The 22,323-nt window shown below is 52.5% G+C and overlaps 1 protein-coding gene across 1 annotated transcript in view; it reads left to right on the forward strand.

The window, feature by feature from the left end:
• The first annotated feature begins 1,022 nt into the window (after positions 1–1,022).
• Positions 1,023–22,323, forward strand: part of C4H1orf198 (chromosome 4 C1orf198 homolog) — a 33,661-nt gene continuing 12,360 nt past the window's right edge. Inside the window, exons 1-2 of the mRNA XM_025448433.3 lie at positions 1,023–1,396; positions 15,700–15,750. Of these exons, the coding sequence (XP_025304218.1) occupies positions 1,055–1,396; positions 15,700–15,750 (393 nt within the window). The 5' untranslated portion in view covers positions 1,023–1,054. The remainder of the gene's footprint in view (positions 1,397–15,699; positions 15,751–22,323) is intronic.

The raw sequence follows: 22,323 nt of genomic DNA on the forward strand, positions 1-22,323 counted from the left end.
TGAGATTCCAAAGCAAATCCTGTCACTTTGTTGGTCTGGGAGGAAGCGCAAGACCACGCGGCGGCTTGGGGAGCCCGCCCCGCGGCCCCGCGACTTCATCTCATTCCTCCGTCTCCCCGGGAGGAGCGGGAACGAATCCTCCTCGGACGCGGCCGGCGCTGGCCCAGCTCGTCCCCCGGCCCCGGCTGCCCGGTGCCCAGCCCTCGTCTGTCGCTCGGCGCGCCCCGGCCCCGCCCCGCCCCGCCCCGGCCCGGCCCGGCCGCGCTCCACGAAGGCGGAGGAGACGGGCCATCAGGGAGCGCGGCGGCGGCGGCGGCGGGCGGCCCGGGCCCGGAACCGGCTGTCCTAGGCGAACCGCACCGACCAAAGTTTCCTTTGTCCCACAAGGGACCACGTGGCTCTACGGTCCCCAGCAGCGACCCCGTCAGACCGCCGGGAGCCGACCCGGGGCGCGGCCGCCCCCCGGGCCGCCCGAGGGGAGCCCTGGAGACCGGGCGGGGCGGGAAAGCCCCAGGGCGCCGAGCACGCGAGAGAGGGGCGTGGCGGCGAGTCTCCGGGGGGGGCGGGCCCGGGAGGGGGCGGGGCCCCGGGAGGGGCGGGGCGGGCCTGGGGGCGGGGCTCCGGGAGGGGCGGGGCTCCCGGGAGGGGTTCCGGGGGCGGGGCTCCGGGAGGGGGCGGGCCCGGGGACGGGGCTCCAGGAGGGGCGGGGCTCCGGGAGGGGGCGGGCCCGGGGACGGGGCTCCGGGGGAGGGGCTCCAGGAGGGGCGGGCCCGGGAGGGGCGGGGCTCCGGGGGAGGGGCTCCAGGAGGGCGCGGTACCCGGGGTGAGGGCCGCGGGGCTCCCGGGGGTGCCGGCGCGAAGGGCGAGCCCCGGGGCCGTGGGGCGCGGGGTTCCCGGGACTAGCGGGCGCGGGGGCGGGGCTGGGGGCGGGAGGGCGCCGCGCTCCGGGGGCGGGGCGGGGGCGGGGGCGGGGGCGGGGCTCCGGGCTGCGGGGGCGGCGCGGGGAGGGGCGCGGCGCGGGGAGGGGCGCGGGGGGAGCGGCGGGCGGCCGGGCATGGCGTCGATGGCGGCGGCTATCGCGGCCTCGCGCTCGGCGGTCATGAGCGGGAACCGGCCTCTGGACGACCGGGAGCGGAAGCGCTTCACCTACTTCTCGTCGCTGAGCCCCATGGCCAGGAAGATCATGCAGGACAAGGAGAAGATCCGCGAGAAGTACGGGCCCGAGTGGGCGCGGCTGCCGCCCGCGCAGCAAGACGAGATCATCGACCGGTGCCTGGTGGGGCCGGGCGCCCCCGCGCCGCGCGGCCCCGGGGACCCGGGGGACTCCGAGGAGCTGGCGCGCTTCCCCGGCCTGCGCGGGCCCACGGGCCAGAAGGTGGTGCGCTTCGGGGACGAGGTGGGTGCGGGCGCGGCCGGGGGCTCTGGGCTCCCCGCGCCCCCAGCGGCCCGGCCGGTGCCCCCGCCCGAGCGCCGCCGCCGCCGCCGCCGCCGCCGCCGCCGCCGCCGCCGCCCGCGGGGTGGGGGCTGCGGAGGGGAAGGCGCGGGATGGAAGTGGCTGGCGGGGGAGGTGCGTCCCGGGGCCGCCGGCGCGGGGCGCGGGGCGCGGGGGGGGGGCTCCCCGGACGGAGGGGAGAGTCGCGGCGCGGAGGTCTGTCAAGAGCCGGCCCCACAGCGCTCCGCGGGGCCGCGCCGGGCCAGGCAGTTCCCCCGCAGCCGAAGGCGAGGCGGGCCCCGGGAACTGCAAGGGATTTTAAGCCAGCCAAGCCGGAGTTCCAATCCACTCTGCTCCTTAGCTCTATGGCCATCGGTGACTTTTTTTTTCTTAAAGATTTTGTTTATTTATTCATGAGAGAGAGAGAGAGAGAGAGAGGCAGACACTCAGGCAGAGGGAGAAGCGGGCTCCCCGCGGGGAGCCTGATGCGGGACTCGATCCCGGACCCCGGGGGTCACGCCCCGAGCCCAAGGCAGACGCTCCACCGTGACTTAACCTCTTAGATCCTCAGCTTCTCTCCCCGCCCCTCCCCCGTCCTGGTGTAAACTGGCCCCCTGCCAGCCAGGGAAGGCACTCAGGAAATTACATATGTTAATCATAGTATTTGTGATGAGTTGTATGGGGCGAGTGAAGTTGTCAAGCAAGGTAAAGAGAAGGGAGAGGTGCCTTCCCGGGTTAGGAGGCCAAACGTAAGAGGTTTTCCAGGTGAGCACGATGTGATGTGCTCACCTGGTGTGGAGGTGAGCATGGAGACCTGTTGTTCTATCAAAACACGAAGGGGTGAGCTTAAATGGGCGCCACCAAGCCTTTGCCACATATAAGGACATCCCTGGGTCTCTGGTCTAGACGCCGAGCCCACACTTCTAGAGGAGAGAAAAGCTAGAGCTATACAAGAAAAAACTCTGGGATGCCCTCTTCTAAGTCACAAAGGACTGAGTGTTCACTGCTGCTCAGAAACTTGATCTTTTTCTTTCTGTTTTTTTGTTTCCCTAAAACCCATTTGGTGCCATTAGAATCTGGCCTTTCACGCTAAACTTTTACCATGAAGGGCAACCTGGAAAGGAGCAAGAAGTATAAAAATGAAGTAGACCCATGAAACCCACACTCTGAAGGCTGGGAGCCTGCAGGAGGGGAGCTGGAGCTTGGCGATGTTTCCCCAGGGCGTTGTGGATTGTGAAAGGGATTCTAGTTAATTCTGAATTTTAAAGCTAATTTTCAGGCTTGGGTGTGTTGAGACATTGATCAATACAAAATGTTTGTGGTCGTAAACCCACTTAAATATAATGGGTGTGTGAAGGAGAGAAGTATGCTGCCAGCATTGCCTTATTCTGACAGAACTCAAAGAAAAGTCTCCACTCCATTGGACTTGAAACTCTGAAGGCTTTGCCAGGAAAAACAAGGGTGTGGTAAGCCGGAGGGATGAAAATATAGGTTCAGAATGTATTTAAGAGCCCAAACATTTTCAGTGTGAAAAATCCATATCTGTATAAAGACATTTGCAGTGTTTGTGCTCAGATTTGGGGATGAAAAAGCAAGCGGCCCCTCTTTGGAAAAGTCATGAGTAAATAAATAGGAGAGGAAGTAAACCTGTAAGTACTTACAGATGTTGGAGAGTGACTGTCATTTTTCCTTAGCTTGTGTCCAGCTAAGAATATCCACATGCCTGCTCAGCATCAAAAAGCTCTTGCCATATAAGGGCTCAGTATCACTGATAAGGAAAGATGTGGCCAAGTGAATTTTGTACTCAAATTCCGTAACTGGGTGCCAGACTGAGCTGTTTCTGAATTTGTAAACCCAGTGTGATTTAAAAGCAAATGGAACTCCTCACTGTGGTAATGGCATGCCCTTCCAGGAGCCAACCCTCCTGTTTTTTGGACTCCAACTCAGTTTTACAAAACGCCCGAGAGGGTGCCCTGGAATGCCTCTGACCAACTTGAGCAGAGATGGTGGACAGCTACGGGGCGGCTGAATTTCAGGAGAGGTACTTAGGAACGTTGCCTGGGGTCTGTTTTTGCTTACAGTGGCCGTGTGCATTAATGGCGCTAGGGAGGGTTTTTTTTGTTTTGTTTTTTAAAGATTTTATTTATTCATGAGAGACACACAGAGAGAAGCAGAGACATAGGCAGGGGGAAAAGCAGGCTATCTGCGGATAGCCTGATGCAGGACTCGATCCCAGGACCTTGGGATCTCCACCTGAGCCAAAGGCAGATGCTCAACCACTGAGCCACCCAGGTGCCCCAGCACTAGGGAGTTTAAAACGCATTTCCCCAAACCTGGCAAGAGGTTGACACCAGCATAGTTGGTTGTGTCATGCCCAGCGCTGTTCATGGAGGATGGCTGGCTCCTGGACACAGGAGGCGATGGATAAGGGGAGGACTGGTCTACCCGGCTACGCTGCTGGACAAAGAGGCCCAGATAGGTGACTCAGGTTTGTCCAAAAGGGCCCTAAACCAGATTGAGTAGGGCACCCTATCCCTTTCCACTTGATCTGGCTCCTGATGTCCCAGGTCCTCCAAAGCCTTGTGGAAGAGAGAATGTCCCCCCCCCCCCTCCCGGGGCCCTCCAGCTGGACCCCCTCCCCCCCCCCAGCCCCCAGCAGCTATAGATAGACCTCCTCTGGCGGGTGCTTTGAGTGAATGGGCTCTCTCTAGAGCCAGTGTCTGACTAGATGATGAGCAGGCGCCAGCCTCTTCGTACTTCCAGGAAAGGCCACCCCGTATACTGGGTTCTGAGGGCCTTTCTTAACAGGAGGAGCCTGGGCTCTGTTGGCAGGCTTCGGTTTGAGTTTCGGCTCCCCCCATCTCCTGGCTTTTTTTTTTTTTTTTTTTTATCTCCTGGCTTTTTGACAGAGACTAAATCACAGGCCTCTCTGAGCTGCGGTTTTCTGGCCTCTGTGATGGGAATGGCATTAACGGGATGCTAGGAGAGGTCACGTCCACGAAAGGCCTGTTGTAGCTGCTTCGGGTCAAGAATGCCATTGACCCTTGCACGACACAGGTTTGAAGTGCATGGGTCCACTTATATGCAGATTTTTGGGGTGAAATACAGTACTGGAAACGTATTTTTCCTTACTTTTTTCTCTATAACATTTTCTCTTTTTCTCACTTTATTGTAAGAATACAGTAAATACACATACAAAATATGTGTTAATCGATTGCTTTTCTTATTGATAAGGCTTCTGGTTGACAGTAATCTCTCAGTAAATTTTTTGGGAAGTCAGAAGTTACGTGTGGATTTTCAAGTATGCAGGTGTCCCTAACCCCTGTGTCGTTTAGGTGTTAAGTGCGTTATTAGCTAGTCTATCCGTTTCCACTTGCCGAAATCATTATCATGAAATAAAGCCTTTTCTGCTGTTGCATGGAATAAATACATTTCTGCTGTTCTGCTGAGCCTGGAGTCAGCCCGTCAGAGTTGTCCACATGAGAAGGGACTCTGTCCTGGTGGGCTCTGGTGATGTGCCTTGGGGCCCGTGTTTGAAGCTTCACTTTGCTCTGTTCCCAGTGTGACCGTAATGGGGCCTATTTCCGGATCAGCAGTCACATCAGCCTCCGATTGTGTCCCCTCCCCTTTCAGCTACCCTGAAGAACAAGGACATCACCCTCTCCCCCATCACCAGTAACATTTTTGTATTCCATGTTTTAAGTCAGATCGTGAAATACAGGCTCCAAGTATGACCAACCTCTAGTCATTCTTACATATCCAGGAAAAAATAAGTAGAAAGCTGATTACATATTGATGGTCATTGATCTTGGTGGCCCCGAGTACGGTCAGGGCTCAGTTCACACATCACCATTGCCTCCGTGGTGGGACCGCTCTGCCTAGGCCAGCATCATAGCATCTGTGTCATTTGTACCCTTGCTGTCTTCTATACAGCAAAAAAAGATCAGGGCTCAGATTCCCCGCTTCACTGGGATGACCAGCCTGGTACAGAGGGAGATTGGCTGCTTCTGTGCCTTGAAGCCATGAGGGGACCTGTCAGTTTCCAGATTTTTATTTCCTTGGGAATCAATTCAGCAAATATTTCTCAAAGCCTATTCCATTGGAAACAAGAGGCATTCTAGCTTTAGAGCTGCTTAGGCTGCCCGTAATCTTCACCAGTTTCTTTAAAATCCGCCCCCCCTACACACACACACATGAACATGTGATCTTATTAAAATTTAAACACAAGGTGACCAACCCCTTCTGCCCTCCGTCATGTCCCCAAGCAACTTGTGTGTAGAGAATTCGGACTAGCTGCTGGTGGACTACTACTCTGCTAGTGAAAGAAGAGGAGCACCTGGAGTCCCCAGACCTGGCTTCCATTCCTGGCCGTGCCACCAGCAAGGTGCCACCTGCTTAGGGCCTAGGTCTCCCTCTGTGAACTGAGTGGCCCATGAGGTTCCTCTGGTATTTGGTAATGAACATGAAGGCATGTTTGCAAACAGATGCCCTCAGCAGGCTGACTTTCCTGCATTCTTCCTTGAGCAATAAAGTTTAGGGAATTTGGTTTACTCTGGGAGATGAGAGGTTTTCATTTTAGAAGGTTTTAGAGATCACTCAGTCTGCCTCTGCTGCTTCCTATTATCAAATAGGAAAAAAAAAAAAAAAAAAACACCCCAGCCTCAAAACTGAATTTTTAGGGATGTGTTGCAGGCCATAAGCAGGTAACCCCAGAAATTTGGCGTGTTTACTTTTCATGGACCTAGTTGTCTCTCCTTCACCTCCTGTAAAGTAGGTGAAGCTGGCCAGGAAGGGGGTTGCCACGTGCCATATGCCAGCCCCCAGGGACCCTGATGATCTGGATTTTGCATGCCACAGAACACAGAGTTTTCAGGCCTTGGAGCCAGACAGCTCCGCCTCCTCTTCAACAGCTTAGCATGACCAGCTGCTGTGGGAAGGAAGTGTGTCTCCTCAGATGCCTGCATCCCTCCCCCTCCTGCAGGGATCTAGGGGCTGGGCTGCCCCCATGTTCCTCTCTGCCTTCACCTCCTCCTCTGGGGCCAAGCCTTGGCCTCCTTGACTCCCTGATACCCTCCGCATGGCTTGAGGTCAGAACTTCCTTCTGCAGGCCTCCGAGGGCCCCTGCCCCACTGCCCCATCTGGCCCTTGCTCCCAGCTGGCTGAAGTGCCTTTCCCTGAAGTGATCTGAGGGGGCTACACCCAACACGGAGCTCAAACTCAATGACTCTGTGATCCATGGAGTCACATGCTCTTCTGAATGAGCCAACCAGACACCCCTAGATGTTTGTTTTTTTAAAAATAAACTAAATTGCTGTAAGGTATGTAAGATGATGTATATGTATGTTACTGTGAAAAGATCCAGACAATGCAGAAGCAGCATTGTGAAGCCGTTGGTGGTATCTTTATAGAACTTTGCTCAAGTATTCACTTTTTATCAGATTTGGGTTTGGTAGGATATATGATATCCTGACACAGGACCTGTCACATGTGAGGTCACCTCTTCCCCTTCTGCTTGAGCAGTTTGGCTTTTCCTTTTTTTGGATTTTGGCAAAAAAACAAAAAACAAAAAACCCCAAAATGAGGGAATTTGAGAGTTACTTTCTCAGTATTTTGGGTTTGTTTTTTTAAGGAAAGTGGCATGTATAATTATGATTCCCACCTTCTGTCTGGTAGAGCCATGCAGTTTTTAGAAAAGATGACTGGGTTGATTCGCGTGGCTTTTCATGTCCTTGCATCTGGGGTTCTGTGCTCTGGACAGGAGTTGAGAAGGTGGTGGCCACGAGTCCAGATCTGTTTCCATGGGCCTCAAGGGGGAGGCTGTTGGGCCTCTCACACAGGCTTCCCCTTCCTGACTGATGGTTCTTTGCCCAGAGAGCACCTGGCCTGCTACCCCATGTAGGGGAAGAAGGGTGTGGAACAGGTGAGCCCTGGGGGGTTCAGGCAGCCACACAGGCCATCTCCCTAGCTCCTGTGGGAGGGTGACCCAGGGGCTGCCACAGAACGGAGTTTGGAAAAGAAATTTAATGATTTATTCACTGTCACACAGGGAGGGACAGGGCAGAGCTGAGAAGCATGTTGGCAATCTAGAACCCTTTCATTGACAGGAGTCCCTTTCACACTCATAAGCAAGAGATTCCCTTAATACTGGAGGAAAAAAAAAATCAATTTTTCTGAAAGGCAAAGGAGGGCCTGGTCTGTTTAAACATCCTACTCATTTTCTGTTTTTTTTTTTTTTTTTTTTTTTTTTTTTTCCGCAAAACTCTCTATCATCTGCCCCCCTGCTCCCATTACCATGATGGCACCGAGCTTTCGTTTCTGCCCTGGTCTTGGGGGCCAGGGCCCCTGAATTTGTATTCACGGTGGAAGCTGCTCGCTAGATCAGTCCTAGCTGCCTTTGTCTTGTTGGGCTGCAGTTTTGTCCTTGCATTTATGGAAACCCTCTTATCTCAGCGGAGTTAAATATATTACAAGTCAGGAGGAGAAGCATCGATTCCATAAATACATAAATAAAAGTCCCTAAAAAGAAGCAGTTGGTAAAAAAGGGGGACATATTTTAATCATTCTTCCTCACTCACCCACTTTTTTAAAAAGCAAACTTTGTTTTTTAGAGCAATTTTAGGTTAACAGCAAGACAGAGCAGAAAGTACAGAGATTTCTTCTATACTCCCTGTCCCCACACGGGCACAACCTCCCCCGCTCTGACACCCCTCGGGGTGGGGTATCTGCTGCAGTGGATGAAGCCCCACGCTGCATCAGCCTCGCCCGGAGTCCGTGGGCTCCATCAGGGTTCCCTCGCGGTGTGTGCATCCAGTGGGTCCAGACAAAGGTATAAAGACGTATCCACCGTCAGAGCATCGAGCGGAAGTCAGAGCCCTCCATGCTCTGCCCCTCATCCCTCCCATCCCTCACCCCTGGCAGCCACCCATCTTTGTTTGTTTTTATTATTATTTTTTTTTATTTTTAAGATTTTATTTATTCATAGAGACACAGAGAGAGAGAGAGAGGCAGAGACCCAGGCAGAGGGAGAGGCAGGCTCCATGCAGGGATCCTGATGTGGGACTCGATCCCGGGTCTCCAGGATCACACCCTGGGCCGAACGTGGCGCTGAGCCGCTGAGCCACCCGCGCTGCCCGGCCACCCATCTTTGTACTGTCTCCGGACTGGGCCTTTTCCGGAATGCCATACAGTTGGAGCCACAGAGTACGTAGCCTTCTCGGGTTGCCTTCTGTCAGGAGGTAGCAATATGCGCCGGAGGCCCTTCCGTGTCTTCCCAGGGCCTGGAGCTCAGTTCTTGTTAGCGCTGAGTAACGTTCCATTGTCGGTGCGTACGGTAGTTCGGCCGTTCACCTGCTGAGGCCATCAGGGTTGCTTCCAGGTCTTGGCCACCGTGAGTGAAGCTGCTGTGAACATCAGCAGGTGTTTGGGAGGATGTAACGTTTGAACGTGTTTGATTAAATATCACAGTGTGGGCTTGTCTCACCTGTTTTAACCGTGCGACCATCTCTTTGAGGTAGAGACTGGCACCAAGCAGCCCACTGGGAGGGGAGTTCCTTTCCTGTCTCCTTCCCAGGCTCTGCTGTCTCAGCCCGATTTCTCTGACCTCCAGTATTCACAGTTGAAATTTACCCTTGACTCAAGATGCCACCGTATCTGTCAACTAGAAACTCCTCTACCTTTTGGGCTTCAGGAGTGCAGGGAAGATTTAGGGTTCGAGGGACCCTGGCACCGCTTGTGAATTGCTCAGATCTATCCATGGGACGCTCAGGGGTTGGGATTCCAACTTTTGTAAGCCCTGAAACTGAGCGAACCGGGCACCATATTCCGACATTCTGGGGCCGTTGTGACCCTAGCAGACAGGAGTGTTTACTGTTGGTGGTCGCACACCTACTGTAGCTCTGCAGCGCTGGCACTGGACGTGCAGTGCAGTTGTTTTGTCTGTAATCTTTGAATGCTGGGAAAGAATAAAGAAATACATGTTTTTATTTTTTTATTTATTTATGATAGTCACAGAGAGAGAGAGAGGCAGAGACATAGGCAGGCTCCATGCACCGGGAGCCCGACGTGGGATTCGATCCTGGGTCTCCAGGATCGCGCCCTGGGCCAAAGGCAGGCGCCAAACCGCTGCGCCACCCAGGGATCCCAGAAATACATGTTTTTAAATGGGATTCTCCTTATGCTGGAGCCTTGCAGCCTGTTAGGAGACTGGGATTTGCCTCGGTGGATTATACTAATGCACAGAGCCATGATCTTGCCCGCTCCAAAGTAGAGAGGGAGACAGCTGGCCCAGAAAACCTGGGGCTTGTGAGAGCCGCACGAGCCCTGGGTTGCTTTAGTGGGAGTCCCTGTTTGGGGACGACGAGAGCCACCTAGCAGTATTGATGGAGGGCACCCCTGCACGTGGGGTGGACCCCTGAGCCCTGGAGGCCCACGGGCACCAGCAGCCTGCTGTGGCTGTGTGGCCACGTGCTCACGATGGACAGAGCTGCTGTCCCTCAATGGACTGGCTGCCTGAGAGTTACCTGTGGAGTTGTTAGCATTGTCAAATCACGCCAGGTGAGAGCTACGGATTCTGCCTATTATCATAGCACCCTAGGTGATGCCGATTTACAGCCAGGTCTGGGGACAGTGAACAGCTAGGGTAGGGGGCCCTCTCGACAGAGCCTTGAGTCTGGTGTCCATGAATAGTGCCTGTGTGAAACCTGGGCCAGTGAGCACCCAGGAAGGGACCATTCCCATCAACTGCCTCAGACAGGTGTGCCACAGAGAGGGCATTCACGAGAAGGTGTGGTTTGTTCAGGCCCAGGTGGCAGACGGGCCCGCAGCCTTCAGGGAAGCCCAGAGGGTAGGCTCGACTTCCCACGTGCTGCACGGTCTCTGAAGTCAGCTCTTTCCACGTTCCAGGGAAGGTGCTACTTCCTGTCTGCTGGCTGCTAGTGGCCTGGCTTTGTGCAGTGGTGGCGGTGGGCGGGAAACGCTCAGAGGTCACCTCAGAAAGCCCATGCCTCTGGGTTGGCTTCCTTCATCGGGCAGATCTGTGAGCGACCTCGGGGACAGCCAGCGCAGGCCGTGCTGTCCACAGATGCTATCGGTCCCATCCTTGAGATGCAACAATACAAATTCACTGGCCTGGCCTTGGAAGTGGAAAAAAAGTTACTGAAGAGTAAATGCTCAGTACTCTCTAATCCAGTTCATTAAGAGGGAAAGTTAATAATTGTAATATTTCCCCATGTTTGAAATCAACTTTAAGTCCAGAGTTTCTCATTTTAGAATAATTTTGGAATAGTTATGACTTATACAGAGGAATTGTACCCAATTATAGAGGAGTTGCTCATAATGAAGCAATTTTAAAAGCAGAATTACCAAAATCACTTTTTTTTTAACCAAAATCACTTTAAAGTTGAATTGCAAAATTTGCACTTCATGTCAAATATGGTGAATTTCAGTGTGTTCGATATCGGTTGCAGCCCTGAATGTATTAGTCACTGTTTAACACCTGGTTCCAGTGAGTGTGGGGCGGGGGGGGGTCGGGGGTGCAGCTCTGACGTGTAGCATTTGCTGATTGTTTGGGGCCCATGGAGGAGCAGAACATGTTGCAAGTGGTTTTTTAGGTTCTCAGAAAAGCCCAGTAGTAAACCCCTACCTCCACAGGCAGCATCAGCCTTCAGAGTGGGACATTTGCTACAGTGGATTAACCCTACGCTGACACATGGTTATTGTATAAAGTCCATGGTTGGCACTGGGGCTTGCTCTTGCAGGACATTCTGTGGGTTTTGAGGAGAATGTCCACCACTACAGTATGGTACAGAGTGTTTTCACTGCCTTAAAATCTTTGTTCTGCCCTCCCTTCAACTCTGGTAACCACTGATCTTTGTACTGCCTATGATTTTGCCTTTTCCAGAATGTTGTACAGTTGGACTCATCCAGTGTTGCCTTTTCAGATTCCTTTACTGTGGGAATATCTACATAATAGAAAATGTACTGTTCTAACCATTCTTAAGTAGACATTTAGTACATTCCCACTGCTCTGCAGCCATTACCACTGTCCATTTCTAGAACTTTTCCATCACCTCAGCCAGACACTCTGAATGCATTAAACAATAATAACTTCTCATTCCTCCCTCCCCTGGTAAGCTCTATTCTGCTTCCCATCTCCATGAATTTGCCTGGTCTAGGTACCTCAGATAAGTGGAATCATGTAATATTTGCCCTTTAGTGACTGGCATAATCATTTAGCACAATGTCCTCAAGGTTTGCTTGTAGCTGGTGCCAGAATTTCCTTCCTTTTGAAGGCTGAGTAGGATTCCATTGTATGGATTTGCCACCTTTTGTTTATTCATCTGTTGATGGACATCTGTGTTCTATTCACATGTTGGCTACAACTAAAGCTGCAGCTAGCTCTGTGTACAGTGTCTGTTCAAGTGCCTCCTTTCAGTTCTTTTGGCTGTATCTCTAGGGGTAGAATTTCTAGATCTAATGGTAACTCTGTGTTTAATTTTTGTGTGTGTGTGTGTGTGTGTGTGTGTGTGTGTTTAATTTTTTTGAGGAACTGCTACACTGTTTCCCACAGTGGCTGCACCATTTCACTTTCCCAGCAGTGGTGCATGAGGGCTCCAAGGGCTCTAGTTTCTCCACATCCCTGCCAACACTTGTGATTTTTCATCCTTGTGGGTATGGAGTATATTACTTTTGTTTATAAGACAGTATGTGTGTGTGTCTTGAAGATTTTATTTACTCATTTGGGTGGGGGGCGGGGCAGAGGGAGAGAGAGAGAGAGAGGGAATCTCAAGCAGATTCCATGCTCAGCACAGAGCCCAATGTGGGGCTCGATCTCACGGCCCTGAGGACCCTGAGATCACGACCTGAGCTGAAACCAAGAGTCTCAACCAACTGAGCCACCCAGGCGACCCTAATACAATGTGTTTTAATTGTGCTTATGTAACTTAATTTCTACCAATGGCTATATTTAACAGCAGGTTCAAAAAATTCCTGAACATTTCACGGACCACTTTCTGGAGTTGGTGCAGCCTCACTCCAGCACACTGCTAGCTGCAGCCAGTACAAATGTCTGGGGCCCACAGAGATCTTAAAAACACTTAGGCATCCATCTTTTACTGAATAGTAAAGCAAATGCTGGAGATTTTGTGTGAATATGCATTCTGGTACTTTGAGCAGAGAAATAGCTATTCTTTTCTTTTCTTTCTTTTCTTTTCTTTTCTTTTTAAGATTTTATTTACTCATTCATGAGAGACAGAGAGAGAGGCAGAGACATAGGCAGAGGGAGAAGCAGGCTCCCCGCAGGGAACCTGATATGGGACTCAATCCCCAGGACTCCAGGATCATGACCTGAGCTGAAGGCAGGTGCTCAACCACTGAGCCACCCAGGTGTCCCTGTTTGTTTGTTTTTTAAAGATTTTATTTATTTATTCATGAGAGACACAGAGAGAGAGAGAGGTAGAGACACAGGTAGAGGGAGAAGCAGGCTCCATGCAGGGAGCCTGACATGGGACTCGATCCCGGGTCTCCAGGATCAGGCCCTGGACGGAAGGTGGTGCTAAACCTCTGAGCCACCAGGCTGCCCCCCCCCCGCCCCTTTTTATTAAGCACCTTTCCTGTTAGGTGAACAATGTGTTGAGTGAACATTTTCCAGTAAGAGGGAGCCTGGGCCTCTCGGATGTCAGAGGAGAGAAGACTTGGTATACGTCCGTCCTGCAGTCCTTGGAGCCACACGAGCCTGAGCAGAGCCTCCCACATGTTGTGTTGGCCTCTGATATTTCCAGGGACTGTATGTCCTATGGCTCTTGGTGGCATCCCCTCTGCTTTTTGTGCTGCTCTTTTGGGATCTAGTGACTTCTAGGCTTCTTTCTGTGCTGTGCTCCAGAGAAGAAATAATTTCTAGAGAGGTGCAGCATTGTCTGTGGCACAAACGTCCCTTATGGGGAGGAATTTGTGAGGACTCTTGGCCAAATTAGAACCCCACTCCATGACATCTCGTGGTCTAAGTGGCAGATGTGTTTTGATGCCTTGGTAGTTTCAAATCTTGAGCACCAGGGCAGCAGGTGGGGACCCTTCAAGCCACCCTACATACAGCATATGTGAGCATCCAAACCATGTGCCTGGCTACATTTTGGTTGTCTGCTGGTCATCGTGGGAGAGAAGAAAGAGAACACTATGTGTGCATGTACTGCCACCAGGCAATTCTGATGCCATTTTGCATCCAGCTGCCTGGAGAGCCTGTTCCCAACGCTGCAGTGTGCAGCCACGGCTGACATCAGAGCTGCAATAACATTTTTGCTTGGCATGTTTATTTTTGTTAAGCGTTTTATTATTTTTTATGAGCTCAGAATTGCAGAAATCTAAGGAATTTGCCCCTTGACTGAGTTTCTTGCTGGAGCAAACAAAAAACTATTGACTTGACACCAAGTTGGGAGAAATCACAGTGTGACCCTTTCTCTGTCTGCGACCCCTTTGGAATGTCAGCTAATATGCAGGCTGCAACCACTGGTGAGTGCATGCTCCAGGCTCAGTCTCTGGTCCTCTGAGTCTTACACTCATTTTCCTGGCAAAGCCAAAAGCCTTATTTTAATTTTTGCCGATTTCAGCTGTATATCTAATATATAAGGACAGATCATACCACAGGATAAGGGGATCCAGCGCCAAGGTGCCTGTGACCACTGGGTCTGTCCCCTTGCCTCCTTTTGCCTCCTCACTCTCCTGACCCTTCCTCTGTCCACTGAGGTGGCCACTGGGCTGTCCCATGCCTGGGTAGAAGGAGCACAGAGGGACCTGGGTGGCTCAGTTGGTCAGCATCTGCCTTTGGCTCAGGTCATGAAACTGGTGTTGAGCACCCTGTGACAGGCTGTCAATGGGAGTACTTCTCCGCCTGCCCCTCCCCCTGCTTGTGCTGTCTCTCTCTCATAAAGAAATAAAATCTTAAAAAAAAGCACATTTGCCAATTGATTTCCCTTTACCTACCCACCCCCACCCCCCCACCCCCAGACCCAGAGCCCAGACACCCGAGGCTGGGCTGCAGGCCTCCCTCCCAGCACAAGGGTTCATTCGCTCACATTCCTCCAAGCAGCCCACTTCCATTTTTGGAGGGACAGAGTTTGTAAGTTGAGGAGTAACTTGGGTTTAGCTGGAATTCCAGTGGAGGGGCAGTGGCCCATGTTCCCTCTCATTGGTTGTTTTTCCCACCGCCAGGAACATCGGGGCTGAGGCTGAGGGAGGGGGGTTCAGAGGCTGAGGCGGGGACGGCATGGGCTACTGTGGACCCCGTTTGCCTCACAGAGGAGGGTAGAGCCTCATCTACCTCTGGGGGCAGGGAGCACCTCTGCGGGGAGGATCTCACTTCCCGGGAGTGCTCTATGGAAGGAACATGTCAATTTAAAATCCCTTATCCCATGTTCAGTCTGCATCGCCCAGTATGTCCCAACTTTCAGTTCAGAGGAGATCCCTAGGAGAAGTGAGGCACGGATGAGAGACATTTGCTGGCACAGGGAGGTGGCTGGGGACCTGGAGGGCCAGCCAAGAGAAGGCAGTCTTTGCCATCACTTGTTTATTAGGCCAGGGAGCAGAACGTAGCAGAGCCACGGCCAGATTCTTGGTTACTGCTCCAAAGGGCTCTTTCCGTCGTGTTCTGTTGGTGATGGTGAGAGTGTCACAGCTCTCACTCTTAAGTGGGCACCTGCATTAAATTGGCATGTTCTTCATTGACCTTGGTGGGCAGTGCCTCTCAGGTCTCTGCGGGCCCGAGGGGATGGCGGGGGCTCAGCTGCGTTGGTACTGCCCAGAGGATTACTGCCTGATGTTCTGATCGTTGGTTACTTCATTTGATCATCACAACCACCCTGCAAGGGAAGCTTGATTCTCCTCTTATAGATCAGAGAAACAGGCTCAGAGGGCTGCGTCCTCTTCCCATCATGGCCTCGTGTGCAGTAGCTGGTAGAGGCCTGAGCCTGTAAAGCCCCTTGCCCTTTCTGCTCACATCCCCGTCATCAAGTCCCCAAGGGGCCTCCCAGACAGTCATTGAGCAACCTTTTGACTGGGGTGCCCCGGGGTGTGCCTGGCCGCCTCCACTGGAAAGGTGAGGGCAAAGCCAAACTGAGGAGGTCAGCACATGCTATGTAGACGAGCCAAACATCAGGCTTGCTCCAAGCTGGGAGCTAGGATGAGTCCTAAGGTCTGTTTTCCCTGTGGCCTTGGGTGGATGTTTGCATGGTGTATGTTTGGGTTTGGGTTTCACATTTATTCTTGAATTTTTATTTTAGGACATAACTTGGCAAGATGAGCACTCAGCCCCTTTCTCCTGGGAAACGAGGGTAAGTTGGATTAAATTTAGATTTGTTTGTCCTTTTAAAAAAGAATTGTGTAGTCCTCTGTTTTTCTTGTAGCACTGCATGGACTCAGAAGGCAGGGGCCCCGCTGCCTGGCTGCAGGTGACGCACTTCTGCTAGTGGAAGAAGACAGGAGGGGAGAGGGCTGGGATGGTTAGAATGGTGTGGGGCTGTGATGGAATTAAAGTGGTCATCAGTACCAGCAGCCAGGGCCCCCCAGTGCCCTTTGACTAGGGTCCCAGCCGTCCTGGGAAAGAGGGACAGCCCTGTTGGGGGTTTTCCCTGCTCTTCCTTTTGCCCCCCAGCACTCAGCACTTTGGGAGGGGCACTCTGCAAGGCAGAGCTTGTGGAGGGAAGCTTTTGGGGTGTGGGATGGGGGGGCAGCTGCTTTTATTAAAATGAACTCAATAGGGCCAGGAAGTTGGGTAGGTGTGGGGGCAGGAGAGACACAGTGGCAGGGACAAGGCTGCAGATCCATCAAGATTGCCTGGAGGAGGAGTCAGCTCAAAGGTGCTGGAACCTGAGGGTGCAAGAAGAAAGGGAAAGACCTCTTTGCGCCCTATGGAGTTGAAGGGGCAGTGGGACCACATGGACAGGTGTTAGTGAATACAGCCCAGCCTGGACCACTAACTCCTAGTCACTTGTTTACTATCATTATTATTTTGGATGTTGATTATTTATTGCCAGAGTTGCCTAGCAGTGTCTAGCTTAACTGATTTTAATGCATTTCCCTGAGCCTCCCTAGTTGCCCCAGTAGAAGTGCATTAATAAGGAGCAAAAGGACCAAAAGGCAAGTGTCTGTAACCCACAGGAAAGAAGGAAAAAGACCAGGATTCTAGGACATTTAGTGCTGTGTTGGAGAGCTCTTCCTATAATAGGAGTAACAAAGACAGCAGTGTGCCTTAGTTCACCTTGAGGTCACATCAGGACTTTGAGGTGCCAAGACTTGCAGGCACTTGTCTTGGTTTTCTGCTAGGCTCACATCACTTGTCCCAGAAGAAGTGGGCATCCAGGGAGCATGTGGAGGGTTGAGTCAGAGTGGGGGCAAAGCAGTGAGGAGGTCTACAAGACACCTGAGAGGTCCTCATGTGGGGTCTGTGTCTTAAAATCAAAGATCTGACAACGTTCTTATGAATGAGGACAGCACTTGGTGAGTGACTGTTGGCGCCAAGTGACCCGAGCTGTCCTGGGGATGGGAAAGAGCATGAAATGGTCCTCACAGGAGAGCTGGGAGATGGTTTTGAGAGTATGTGGTATTAATGCAGATGCACATGTTCATCTGGCGGGCACAGATTCCTTCCGCCTTCAGATTACCTACCCCTGGGGTCCTGAGCATCGTGCAGTAAAGATGCAAACACCTGCGTCACACACGTGTCCTTTTTTACCTAGATCTGTGCAGAGGGCAAACTGAGGGAAACAGTGTGCCTGGAAGCCGGGTCCTCCCTAGGGATCTGGATGCTGCTTGAAGGATATCAAGGAGCAGCCTGGAAATACAGGAGCCCCTAAAACCAGTGAGGAACCCTCGTCTAGTCACACTGGGAGGGAAGCTGTGGGTGGGTAGAGAGTACATGAGCACACTGGCAGTCAGCCAGGACCCTCGGTCTTCCTAGAGGGGCTCCCCAGTGAGGAACTGGGAAACACTAACCCTGCAGGTGATCCCTAGTGATAAGAAGCAAATAGACCCTCTGCCGGTTGGGAACGAACAGCCTGGGATTCAGCGTCCCAGAAAGCGGCACAGAGTTTCCTGGACTGGGTCCTCTGTTTGATGATATCACAGTGATAAAGGCACGGAGGTCAAAAGAGTTATAACATCCTAAGCCCTAAATCCATCTTGTGCCCCATGAGAATATCTGCTCTATTAAGAAATTACCTTGTGAAATGTTCCCGAATCTGCTATTTGTGAGATGGGACATTCCATCTATTATTAACTTGTCGCAGATGACATTCTGGGACAAGGATGGGCAGTGGCAGGGGCGGGTGCAGAAATGAGGCTCAGCCACTTGGGGCCAGCCTGCGGCACAAGTGTCTCCAGAACAAGGACAGCAAATAGGATCAAGGATTACACCCATGCTGGCACTAAGTGTCTGCAGTTGCCAGCCACGTCTCTTAGGAATCCGGTCAGTTGAGAAGCCTCCAGAAGTTAATAGGTGTTGCCCACTTAGCCCAGACTCAGCTTACTGGCGGGCTCACTTGGGGTCCTCAGCTTTTAGTTTGATCTCTTGAGATTGGGCTTAAATAGCTGAGTGTTAGAACCTTACAGAGGCAAATAGCAATCCAGAGAACAAAGAGGCTTGTTCCTACCTACCCTGTCTTCACAAGTGAAGGTCGAGTTCTAGAAGGATCCACCACTCACCTCCCCAGTCCAATTCAGAGTGTTCCAGCTCTGTCACACTGCCTGAGGACTTCTAGACTGGTGAGAACCTCTTTGCAGAGCTGCGAACAGGAGGTGGCTTCAGGCAGGGCACGGCGGCTCCGATCTCCCGGTGCAAGATTTGGAGCTCAGATGTGGGTTCTTGCTCTCCCTCATTTGACACTGCCTTCTCTCCATCAGTTATCTGTTGATGCATAACAAACCACCCCACAGCTTCATGGACCAAAGCAGATATTTCTTTGCCCATGATTCTGGGGCTTAGCAGCGTGGGCCGGGCTCAGCCGGCTGTTGTTCTGTTGGCCTTGACTGGGATGGCTCACCTGTCATCCGACAGCCGCCTCGTGGAAGCTGGCTGCTCCAGGATAACCTTCCTTCTGTGTCCAGCTGGTGCTGGCTGTCAGCTGGGCCCTGGGTTCCCAGTGAGCCAGCCTGGGCTTCTTCACGTGGTGGTGGAGAGTCCCCCAGGGGCGAGCGCAGAAGCCTCCAGGGCCTCATGAGGCTCAGGCTGGCAAATCGCCCTGTGTCTCTTCTGCTTTGTTCTGCTCGTATTGAGGCACAGTCCAGCCTGGATTCAAGGTGTGAGGAAATAGACCACAGCTCTTGGTGGCGAGTAGCCGAGAATTTGTAGCAGTTTGTTTATTTTAAAAAATGTTTATTTTGAGTGTAGTTGACAGGTAGTCATCTTTAAGCCAGGATTTTATGCCCTGGCAGCCGTGACACTGAGTCCTTTCATTCAATTGTTTATCCATTATCTATTTTAAATTAATTTTCATTTTTAATTGAAAAATACACATAACAGAAAACTGACCATCTCAGCCATTTCTCGGTGGACAGTTCATGCCATTGAGTACTCGGCATTGTGGGGCAGCTATCACCAGCCTCTATCCACAGAACTCTTCGTCCTGCAAAACTGAAACTCTGTCCCCTTTTAAACAGCTCTGCTTTCCTCCCCTAGCAGCTGGCAGCCACCCTTCTACAGTCTGTCTCTGTGACATCATTCAGCGACTTGCAGAAATTCAGTGGACATTTATTATACATCCACTCCTTGTCAGACATTCTACTTAAGGCTCAGAGATGAGTAAACACTTCTGCACTTGAAAAATAGTCCAGAGAGTGAATGGCTTCATTTGGTGGCAAAACTCATGTGGGAGAAAAGCTTTAGCAACATATTCCCTCTGTCATTTTTACCCATTCCCATGACACATATTTACACATGTGATACACGTACAAGCTCCTGCTTCCCTCCATCTATTCAGTTCAACAGACTTTTTTGTTCCTTCTCTTTTTCTTCCTCCCTTCCTTCCTTCCTTCCTTCTTTCCTTCTCCCTTTCCCTTTCCCTTTCCGGATTTATATATTTATTTTAGAGGGAAGAGAGCGCATGCACACAAGTGGAGGGAGGGGCATAGGTGGAAGCAGACGCCACTGAGCACGGAGTCCAGACGTGGGGCTCAATCCCACGACTCTGAGATCATGACCTGAGCTGAAATCAAGAGTTAGATGCTTAACCCGGTGAGCTACCCAGGTGCTCCCAGTTGATCAGATGTTTAATGAGTGCCGGCTAAGTGCCCGTCTCTTTCTCTGCTCTGACTTCATAGCCCTTGGTAGATCAGCTGAGGCGGGGTAGGCCTGACCCAAGGTCACGATGCTTGGCAGAACTGAGAATGTCAGGGATTTGGGGGTTCTTGGCTGATTGTTCTGGGCTCCTTGCTTTAGGCCAGCCCATGGTGGTCCCACCTACAGAGAATGAGCTGGCACTGTGCTTGGGACCTGGGGTCCCTGCCCCAGCACAATGCAGCTCTGATCAAGAGAGCCTGGTGCCCCCGTTTCTCTGCCCTCTCCCATCATGGAAGGGAGGCTCAGAGGGAGAACTGCCCTCCACCCCCTGCCTCCACTAGGGGTGAGTGGCAGTCATCTTTCTCACTCATCTACCAGCTTGGTGGGTGAGCTGGTGGAGGGGGTGCCCCCGGGCCCCCACAATGGATTCCTCTCTCATGCTACTGATATTTCAAGAGGAAAACACTCAGCACTTGGAACGCTCCAGAGAGGGAGGCAGGGAGCAGAGAGGATTCTTGGCATTCCCCAGTGGGTCTGGGCTGGGGAATTTAGAGGAGATGCCTGCAGAGGCAGGTCAGGCCCTGGCGCTGGGTCACTGGGCTCTAGGGACACCCCCCCCGCCACCACCACTGTGCTGCCCCTTTCCCTGCCCCCTCCTGGCTGGCTGTCTGGCTTTCTTCTGTCCATCTTGGCGTCTTGGTCCCCGTCCCACGGTGCACTGCCTGTTTGGGATGATAAGTCGGCTGGTGGGGATTGGTTCCTTGATTCCTTTCATATCAAAAGGTCTCTGAGGGCCAATATAGACCATTCCCAGAGTAGGGTGGCCTTCCAGCCCCTTCTGGCGCCTTCTTGGGAAGAATAGTAAGCACTTAGGAGCCTTTGTGCTGAATTTTTGAAAAATCAGTGAGTGATGTCATGGCTCCTGTGTGCTGTGCCCTGAGTCAGACGCTTGCACACACATTGAATTCTTTCAGGCCTGGGAAGTCAGTGTCACTGTTCCTGCTGTGGGTCAGGATTTCGGCAGGGGCTCAGAGAGGATGGTGACCAGCTGGCAGCTCGAACTGATGGGGAGAGTTGGAGCTCGGGTCTGCCTGGCTTGCAGGTGGCTCCTGCCCCTGGGGGACAGAAGGACATTCCATCAGGATGTTCTGTGCATAGGGGAGGGCCTGGCTTCTAGCCAGTGGCTCTGCGTGGCTGTCCCTCCTCACTGCCAGCAGAACTTTGAGGAGCACGGTAACATAGAGCCCCACTGTGCTGCCGTCACAGCCTAACTCCTGTGCGGCTTGTGGCCTCTTGGCCTTCCTCACCGAACCCCCCCACCCCATCTCTGCCCAGCTGTCAGATCTCCCTCCTCCTTGCCCTCTGACTGCCTGTGCTGTCCCGTGCTCACCTTCCTGAGACCCAGAGTGGATCCTGTGACACCTTGACCTTTCCTGGGTCTCTTTGTATGGAGTAATGTGTCCCTTCCCTCAGCCCAGTGGCCTCAACCCTGTGCCTCTGATGCCTGGGGTCTTTCCTGCTCATATGTCCTATGCCCCTCAGCCCTGACCCCCAGGCACTGTGCTCTCCTGCCCCAGCGGCCATGCTCTTTCCTGCCTCAGTGCCTTTGCTCAGCCCCCACCTCAACCATTTGTGAAGGTCCAACCTGTCCTCCAGACCCGCTACAAGCTCAGGTTCTTACGATTCTCCCCATCATGGTGTTGAGTGGCTCCTGCACCCCCCAGCCCCATCTGTGCTGAGCACCTTTGGTGCCTTCTCTCATGTGAGCCTCACAACAACCCCATTTTACAGACAAGGAAATCAAGGCATAAAGCAAGGGATGTGGACTAGACATCCAAGCCTGTGTGCATAACCTGCGTGGTAGCTCCTATGTTGCCTCTTAGATGAAGACATGGCACTCCTGTCGTCTGCATGAGAGGATGAGCCGTTGGAGGGCAGAGGCTATGATTTGTCCCCAAACCTTATAATCCCAGGACCTGGGACCCCTGTGCTCTCAGCACCTGTTGGTCCTCAGTTGGGTTTCCCCAGGTTCCTTCTGCCCGACATATGGACACCGTGGACCGGAGCAGGATTAATCCATGCATCTGGAGGTCCCCTTGCTCCCTGGGAAGAGTATAGGAGGATATTATCTAGTTCCTGGTCCGAGCCTGTGCCCTGAGATTTGGGGCAGGGAGTCCACCAGATTGGAAGGTCTTGCTTAGAGGGCCTGACATTCCCAGTGTCCAGTGGCCAAGTCATGCTGTGCCTTCCCTATCAGGCTGTCACTTCTACTAGTTTTGTGATTCCGAAAGTTTTTCATATCTTCCCCAACTCTTCCTTCTTTGAAGGAGGAGGGGGAGAGATTAGATGCTAAACGGTTTGTGGATTTATTCAGATTTGCTCCAGTAAACTATTATATTTCCTGACAACGTTTCTACAGGCTTTGTCTTAACAATTTAGATCTGTTGGAGGCTGCCAAGCCAAACAGTTAGTTTTGGCTGCATGCACTCCCCTTTTACTGAAATATTACACATTCCTCTCCAGTGAGTGGGGTGTAAAAATAGATACTGGGCTCAGTTGTGGTCTTTCTGTTTTTAGAACGGACATGGCCAGCTGAGACCCAGTTCCCCACATGGGGTGACTGACGCCCAGT

This window comes from Canis lupus, chromosome 4, assembly GCF_003254725.2.
Source record: "Canis lupus dingo isolate Sandy chromosome 4, ASM325472v2, whole genome shotgun sequence".
NCBI classification, from domain to species: Eukaryota; Metazoa; Chordata; class Mammalia; order Carnivora; family Canidae; genus Canis; species Canis lupus.